General features: G+C 38.0%; 1 protein-coding gene across 2 annotated transcripts in view; it reads right to left on the bottom strand.

Moving 5' to 3' along the window:
- Positions 1-399: 399 nt before the first annotated feature.
- WARS2 (tryptophanyl tRNA synthetase 2, mitochondrial) overlaps positions 400-9,429 on the bottom strand; it is a 156,488-nt gene continuing 147,458 nt past the window's right edge. For both annotated transcript variants that reach the window (XM_006900315.1, XM_006900314.1), the window contains exons 5-6: positions 2,667-2,785; positions 400-918 (exon numbers count right to left, since the gene is read on the bottom strand). In XM_006900315.1, the coding sequence (XP_006900377.1) occupies positions 470-918; positions 2,667-2,785 (568 nt within the window). In that variant the 3' untranslated portion in view covers positions 400-469. The remainder of the gene's footprint in view (positions 919-2,666; positions 2,786-9,429) is intronic.

A 9,429-nucleotide genomic window follows, 5' to 3' on the forward strand; every position in this document is an offset into this window, starting at 1 on the left:
GGAAATCCAAAGTCTCTGTAAATTTTCATTGAAATTAATAATAAATTTTAGTTATATATATATATAAAAGAAAATGAATGACAATAATAATTTTGGTTTTTTGTGATCTGAATACAAATTGGTCCAAATGGTAACCCCCAGGACTGTTACTTGAAGACCTCAACTTATTAAACAGAAGAGATTTTTGTCCACCTCATTCATATATGTGTAGACAAATTCACACCAAGGTGTATGTGTCAAATGATTGAAGTTTCAGACATCTATTTCTCCTCTCCACCTCCTATTCACAATATTTTATTGTTGATATTTAGAAGAAATGTTACAGACCATGGGTCAGCACAAAGCCAAGACTCAGGTATACAACTGAGGTGTGCTCCTGCTGGAATATCTTGCCTCTGCGGAAAGCTGCCATCATTGGAGTGTATGGACCACAAGGCATAAAGGCCTTTTAGTGACCAGTTGGAAGTTACTAGAGAAATCCCACCAGTTTCTTCACCTCCTGGCACACAGGGTATGCTAGTTCTCTGGCTTTTGCTGACCCGAGTTGTAAAACCTTCTCTAAGTGGCCCTTGTCCGTCTTCAGTTTTTCAATTTCACTCTTAATTGGAGCAAATTTCTCAATCACAGCATCTGCCACCACCAGTTTGTAGCGTGCAGTGTCGAGGCCCATGCTCTGGCGCACCACGTCCTCCACGGTGAGTCCCGTCACGGCCGCGTGAATGGCAACCATGTTGGAGACCCCACCTCGGCTGGCTGGGTCGTAGGTGACCTCGGAGGTGAAGTCCGTCACGGCCTTGCGGAACTTCTGCACTATCTCCTCTGGGCTGTCCGTGATTCTCACGGTGGCCAGCCTGTCTGGGTCCGATTTCGACATTTTGGCAGAAGGGTCACGAAGGGATTTTACCTTCTTCATTGGCGCTAAGTGAAAACAGTCACATACAGGCACATACACCAAAATAAAGAAACAAACAAACAACAGAGTCCCAACAAAACAAACACAAAAACAAAACAGAACAATCATCAGGAGTGTTAGAGCTTGATCTTAAAAATGCCAACCCCAGTTAATGACTTGTTATTCTTACATAATAAAAATATGCTCACTGTGAAATACCTAATTAACTCCACTTTGTGATAACTGCTAACATTTTGTCGATCACATTTTCACGTACTCTTTAATGAATATATACACATAAAGATTTATAATCTTAAGCAAATTAAACTACCTATCATGGTGTTTTTGCAAGTTGCAGAGCAGTTCTCAGAAGTGCTAAACATCTTTCTATTCCTTTATCCATGATTACGTAAATATATGCCAGTACACACCCACACCCACACCCACACCCACACCCCCCCACACACACCCACCCAGGGAGAGTAACTTCTTTATTATTCTGACAGAATCAAGACACTAAGCCTTGCCCCATAAATCAGAGTTAACGAATGCTCAGTATTTTATGGCTGTTACAGAAGCATATGCAATTAAAATAGGTAAGATAATCATTGGCCCAAGCGTTTAAAAATTACTGCTAAAAGATTGATTTCAAAGCATGAGGAACCCTAAAGTTATTTGTAAGAACTGTTGGAATAAATCTTGGAAATTCATACTTGTCTTAGGTTTCTGAATTGATACTAGGCACATGTTAGATGCCTTCAAAATGTGGCCAGTTTAGTAAAGATGGGCAGTGCTTATGTTCACTGACCTCTGGCCGTGCCTTGAGTTTACATCACTACTAAAACCTTGATAGAGACTTACAGCTTCTTTTCTCAAACAAGTATCAGACCAGACCAGCCTTGCTAGTGGAAGTGAAGTTTCAGGTTCAGCAGACGGACTGAACGTTATATTTCTGTTGCAGATTTAAGACAGTAGAATGTGAGCATTAGCAGTTCCGTTTTCTTTTATCTAGATTGTAATTCAGCAGTTTCCACTACTGTGGTTTTTGCTTTGTGTGAACAGGCACTGGCTTTGGGGTCAGAAAAACTGCATATAAAGGCCCCCCTTTTCTATTAACTAACCACATAAATCAGAAATAAAGTTAGTCTTGCCCAGGTCTTAGTTTCCTCATTCACAGAACAGGGAAAAATACCTTCTCTACTAAATGAGGGATGCTATAATTGATTTTATAAATTCCATTACTATTTGAAAAATGACAATTATTACTATTATTTCATTTCTATTATGATGTTGTTGGTTTTTTTAAGGTCCCCTGTTGCATCATGGTTAAGTTCTTGGCTGCTAATCAAAAGATTGGTGGTTCGAACCCATTAGTAGGTTCATCAGAGGAAAAAATTCTGTCAATTTGCTTCTGTGAAGATTATAGTGGAGGAAACCCTATGGGGAAGTTCTACTCATGTCATGTGACATCACAACAAGCCACACTTTTTAGATTTCTTTTTCTGCCATTTTTTTCAGTAATATAAGGAGATATACTTGTACTACAATGAAAGGAAGGAATGAAGGAAGGAAGGAAGGAAGGAAGGAAGGAAGGAAGGAAGGAAGGAAGGAAGGAAGGAAGGAAAGTAAAAAGATAGAGATTCTAGTTCTAAATCCTAAAGTCTGTTCATGTGAAAGTCAACTTTAGTCCTAAGAGAGTTCCACATTTCCACTTGTTATCCAACCCTTTCTTCAAAATATGCCCTGATTTAACAATCAGAAGTTTGTTACTTACTTAGAATGGACTTGGGCACCGGAAAGAACTCCCCATACTTCTTGTTAAAACCTTGTGCTAGATCCTGAACTAGTTCCATGTGCTGGACTTGATCCTCCCCGACAGGGACGTGTGTGGACCTTTAATAAAAGACAGAAGAACTCAGCAAGGCTCCTACTTATGCTGAAAGATATTGCTAGCAGCTGCACTTCCTGTGCCTATTTCACTGTTGGTGTTCAACAAATGTTCACCAACTACAGAGGGAATGTAGAGACTTGAGTCTTTCTCTGTGTCTTCGACAAATGCCAAGAGATGTTTGTCTACTCTAGTTCTGATTCTTCCATAGCAGAGGAATACAGCCATCAACACCAAGAGTGACAGGTTCTTGCTGAGAGAGAGGAATAGTATCTTAAATAACATATGCCCCAAGCATAATTGTATTTTAAAACCACACCTCTCTCTCTCACCCAGTCAGCACATATTATTATCCCAGGCCTTGACCAGATGCTTTTACCTCAGAGCTTGCACTTGCACTGGAAAGACACTTCCACCCCATTCTCACATCAAAGATGGTGGAAAGCTTTCAGGCAAGTTTTCCCTCTCTGTTCCAGAGCTAAAGGTCTGTTCGAAATATGTTTAGCTCATTTTATACATTTTAATCATAGGGAAATTGAGATGCTACAAGGAACTTAAAACAAAGGAATGAAACATTAAGTACAACTAAAATGGATCTCAAAAGCCAAGATTGAATTTTAAAAAGCAAGTTGCAGAAGACATGCATGTAAGATTTGAGAGTACATAAGAAAATACTATCAATAGTTTACAGATAAGCCTATCTGAAGCAATAACTATTAAAAAATACTAGAATACTCCCCTTTTCTTAAATTCATGATAGTAGTTGCCTCTAAAAAAGGAAGGGAAAGAAATGAGTCTGGGAAACGAGACAAAATGTATATCAATTTTATCTGTAATATTTTATTGTTGTTGTTATGAGCCATCGAGTCCCTCGTGACAAATAGCAACCCTATGTACAAGAGCCCTAAATCCTGCTCTATCCTGTGCCAACCTCATTGTCTTTGATATGTCTACTCCCATTACTCCAATCACTGAATTGATCCATCTCATCGAGGGTCTTCCTCTCCTGCGCTGTTTCTCCACTCTACCAAACATGATGTCCCTCTCCAAGGATTGGTCCCTCCTTGCAACATGCCTGAAGTATGTCAAACAAAGTTTCAGAATCCTTGCCTCCAAGGAACAGGCCAGCTTCACCCTCTCCAGGACAAACCTGTCTGTTCTCCTAGCAGTCCATGTTATATTCAACACTCTTCTCCAGCACCACAGCTCAAAGGCATCAATTATCTTTAATTAATCCCTAGTCATTGTCCAGCTCTCCAATGCATAGCATGCAATTGCAAAGACTATGGCTCGAATCAGGCTCACTTTACTCTCCAGCCTGACATCATTGCTCTTCAGTACTCTGGAGAGGTCCCTGACAGCTGACTTTCCCAATGCAATTCGTTTCTTGATTTCCTGGCTGCTGGTACCAAGAGTGTTGACTGTGGAGCCAAGCAAACTAAAACTGTTAAAACAACCCAAACCCCTCAACAACCAACCCGAAGCCGGCAAGTGGCCCAATGGTGAGAATCTTTGTTTTCTTGATGCTGAGCTTCAATTCATATTGAAGGCTGCAGTCCTTGACTTTGTGCAGCAAGCTCTTCAGGTCCTCCTCAGTTTCAGCAAGCAGGGTTGCGTCATCTGCATAACATAGGTTATTGATCAATCTTTCACCAATTCTGATGCCACATTCTTCCTCGTACAGCCCAGCATCCTGGATGATTTGTTCTGCATACAGATTGAAAAGGTATGGAGAAAGAACACATGCCTCGCGGACACCCTTCCTGATTTTGAAACATGCAGTGTCTCCTTCCTCTGTTCTGATGACTGCCTCTTGGTTCAAGTATAGGCTTCGCATAAGCACAATCAAATGTTCTAGGATTCTCATTCTTCTCAGAGTCAGCCATAGCTTGTTGTGATCTACACAGTCAAAAGCCTTTGCACAGTCAATGAAGCACAAAGAGACATTCTTCTGGTATTCTGTGCTTTCTGCCAAGATCCACCTAACATTAGCTATAATATCCCTAGTACCAGGACCTCTTCTAAATCCAGCCTGCACACTTGGCAATTCTCTACTGACATATTGCTCCAGTCATTTTTGGATAATTTTCAGCAGACTCTTGCTTGCATGTGATATTAATGATAGTGTTTGATAATTTTCACACTCTGTCGGGTCACCTTTCTTTGGAATGGGAACAAATATCGATCTCTTCCAGTCAGTATAAAAATCAACAGATAGATAAAACAAATGTGGTACACAATGGAATACCATGTAGTCATAAAGAGAGATGAGGTACTAATGCATGCCAGGACAGAGATGGTCCTTGAAAATATAAGGCTGAGTAAAATTAGTTGCAAAAGAAAAAAATACCATCTGGTCTCACTTACATGAAGTAAGCAAATAGGAAGAGTAAAGCATATCACTTAGCAGAGGAAAGAAGAGTGGCACAGGAGGAGTTTTAGATTAGAGACACTGTTGTTGCTGTTACTGTGTATCATCAACTTTAAGCTGACTCATAACTGACCTTCTAGTGGGTTTTCAGAACAGTAAAACACACAAGAGGAGACTGCCCATCTTGCTCCCATGGGATACTGAGTTTATAGTCATATGATGTGCTATAGTGTAGTGAAAATGACACACAACATGAAAAATGTAATTGATGTCACTGAATTATATATGTGGAAGATATTATGTTAGCAAAAAATATTTAAAAGAAAAAAATTATCTAGATTCAGTAACTTCATTTATAACTTCATATGTAAAATGTAGCATTAGATCATATGAGATCCATTAAAAGAAGGGAGACAGTAACCACTACACAGAAGTCTTGATGGGATACACTTCATATTGAACTACTATTGGGGAGGGAGACAGATGACTAGAAGTCTTTAATGCTGGCCTGGAGAATTTAGATTTGAAAATATACTCAGGGACCTCTTGAGAGTACTGAGAAGCAACACTGTCAGTCTAGAGACTAGATTGTGCTTGATCCAGTCCATGGTTTTCACAATTACTTGGTATCTATCAGAGAACTAGACAATGACTAAGGATGACAAAAGAAGAATTCATGCCTTTGAATTTTGATGCTGAAGAAGAGTCTTGACCACTTAGAAAACAAACAGGTCTGCCTTAGAGAGGGTGAAACCAAGTTTCTCCTTGAAGGCTAGGATTTTGAAGCTTTGTTTCACATACTTTGGGTATGTGGCCAGAAGGGACCAGTCCTTGGAGAAGGACATCAAGCTTGGAAGGGTGGAGGGACAGCGCAAGAGAAGACCCCAGATAAGATGAATTGATACAGTGACTGGAATAATGGGGAAGATGTGTTGGAGACAGTGAGACTGGCTCAGTACAGGGCAGGCTTTAGAGCTGTTGTACATACATAGGGTTGCTATGAGTTGCAGGCAACTCGATGGTACATAACAAAAACATCAACAATACACTTAGGGTACTATAATTTCTCAAGATAGGAAGTTTCTTATTCGTCCTGTGAAGACACAGTCTTAAGCAAATTTGTCTACACAATAACTGTATTTTCTGAGTAGAAAAAGAATAGCTTTCTAAAACAGTTACTACTTGGAAATTACTGTACTTTGTCACAGGCCCAAATCTTCCACAGTCAAACCCAATTCAATTCACTGCTGTTGAGTCAATGGTGACAACCTTACAGGACAGAGTAGAACTGCTCGGAGGATTTCCAAGGCTATTTATCTTTGCTGAGACAGACTTCTATATTTTTCTCTTGGAGTGGCTGTTTGGTGAGTGCTTTAACCGCTATGACACCAGGGTTCCTGCCCTCTCTACTGCAGAGATTAATTAATGGTTCTTGGAAAAACTGCTAGAAATCTTATTTTCCTTGTGAATTACTGTGCACAAACTTGCTATCTCCTAGTCTATTAAGCCTATTTGTCTAGAGCTGGAAGTCAAGACAGTTTTGAGCAGCCTAAAGGCTACTTTAATACAGAAAAAGAATTAAGAATACTTGAAAAAATGAAAAAGAATAAACCTTAGAATTTTACCACATTTTTAATCTTGCAAGTCAAATTCCAATTCTTTTTTTTGGCTAATCAAATGCATAATTTTACATAACTACACTTAAAACATTCTATTATAAATTTTTTTCTCCTTTACAAAAGGCATCTGCCATTTTTATTTTTTATTTTATTTTATTTTTTACATCTGCCAGGCAGGACAAACTAACTGAAAACACTGGGTTTTTTTTCCCCCTTTCACATTCCTCCCATCCCTCAAATTATAGCTAAACAACAGAGATGAAAATAGTAGTGAGATATATTATATCATGCTCTCTCTTTAAAATGATTTTCATTTTATATTGGTTTGCACACAAAATTTGTATACATTGTGTTTTGTTTATATACATTGTTTTTCACACATTCTTCAATTTACATTGTGTTTCATATTACCATTGCCATACATTGTATTTTATAAAATTAATCACCACTGATCCACGCCCATAATTGCCCCACCTTTTAAGGTCCCCACTGCGTCCTTCCTCATGACTTCACCTCCTTGCTCTTCTTGCCAATGTATATACCATGTTTTATTTTTAATATTTAAATTTTTCTTCTGTTTTTGCTTCCAGATAACTCAATGTTCATCTCTTTTAACCCTTCAAGATAGATTCTTTTGGAAGGCATACTATTTCTTGGTTTTTATATTAGTGGTCTTATACTATATTTGGCCTTTTGTGACTGACGTATGATACTCAGGATAATTTGTTCTAATTTCATCCACGTTATGCAGTATTTTGGTAATTTTTGACAGTTTGTCAGTGAACCGTAATACTTCATTGTATAGATGAACCACAGTGCATTTAGCCATTCTTTTAATGATGGGAAAATGAGTTGTTTCCAACTTTTTGCTATATCATAAATAGTTCTGCAATAAAAGGGGGTATGAATATATCTATTCATGACATAGCTCCTACTTCATTAAGATATATAATTAGTAGTGGGATTGCTGGATCAAGTGGTATTTATATTCCCAACTTTCAAAGAAAGTGCCTGTTTTCCATAACATAACACCATTTCACATTCTCATCAACAGTGTCTGAGAGTTCCAATTTCTCTATGCTCTGAATATCATTTGCTCTTAGAGATTGCTACTTATGCTGGAGTGAAGTATTATTATCTTATTTTTGTTTTGATTTGCATCTCTTTGCTAGCTAGTGAACTTGAACATTTCTTTATATGCTTATTGGCCATCTGAATGTCTTCTTTGGTGAAATGCCTGCTTATGTCTTCATCTTCAAGCTGTCCATTTTGGGACTGGGTTATCTTTTTCCTATTGAGGTATTCTACAATTATTAAAGATGAGTCCCTTATTAGATGTGCTATTAACAAATATTTTTCCCTATCTGTTGGCTCTCTTTTTTACTCTAGTGGAGAACTGTTTTGAGTTACTTAAAAATTTAACTTTAAGAAGGTTCCAATAATCTAATTTATCCTCTGTTGATTTCATATCCATTATATTTGATTTACCTGGATATGATTTTGGATTTGATTGGCTAGGATTTTGTTAGGAATTTTTGCATTGAGGGTCATGAGGGACACAGGTCTATAATTTTCTTGTTTTAAAGTGGTGTCTTTGCGGTACTTTGGTATTGAAGTTAGGCTTGCTTCAGAGATTGAATTCAGGAGTATTCCATTTCCTTCTCTACTCTGAATTAGTTTGATTAGAATTGGTATCAGCTCTTGTCAGAATTTCTGGCAGAATTCACCAATGAAGCCACTTGGATGAAGACATTTGGTTTGGAGTGCTTTTATTGCTGCTCAACTTACTGTTGGATTTTGTATTAAGTCTTTTCAGATGACCTATCTCTGTGTTTGTTTTGGCAGGCTTGGGTTTCTAAGAATTTGCCCCTTTCTTCTATGCTTTCAAAGTTCTTGGAGTATAGTTCATCATAATACTCTGTTATTATCTACTTTATTTCATCCATCCTGCTGTGATGTTTCCCCTTTTATCCATTACTTGAGTTATTTGTGCCTTTCTTTTTGTCCTTTGTTAAAGTTACTAATTTCTTGTCTATTTTATTAATCCTGTCAAAGAACCAACTTTTAATCTTATTATTTTTATTGTTTTTCTCTTTTCAATTTATTTCTGTTGTTATTCTTATTATTTCTTCTCTTATGGGGACTGCACACTTTACTTGTTCTTCTTCCAGCTGTTGGAGATGTTGGGTTAAAGCGTTGATTTTGCTTCCATCTCTTTGTTAGTATGAACAGCATAGCAATAAATATGGGTGTGCATACATCTGCTTAGGTGGCAGTTCTGGTTTCTTTAGGATATATTCCCAGTAGTGTTATTGCTGGGTCAAATGGTATGTTTATTTCCAACTTTTTCAGAAAGTGCCAAACCACCCTCCACAGTGTTTGCACCGTTTTACATTCCTTCCAGCAGTAACTAAGTGTCACAATCTCTCCAGCAAGTGTTCATCAACAAACAAATGGATAGAAAAACTATGGAATACTATGTAGCACGAAAAACAATGAACTCAAAAAACACTGCACAACATGAGTGATCTAAGTGGACATGCTGAGTGAAATATCTGCGTTACAAAAGGTCAAATACTGCATACCACCATGTTATAAAGCAGAGCTGACATGGGAAGTTGGGAGGAGATTAGGATAAGAGTGATTAACATTGAATTGG

This window comes from Elephantulus edwardii, unplaced genomic scaffold (genome assembly GCF_000299155.1).
Source record: "Elephantulus edwardii isolate Elephantulus edwardi_28Jun2011 unplaced genomic scaffold, EleEdw1.0 scaffold00280, whole genome shotgun sequence".
Lineage (NCBI taxonomy): Eukaryota > Metazoa > Chordata > Mammalia > Macroscelidea > Macroscelididae > Elephantulus > Elephantulus edwardii.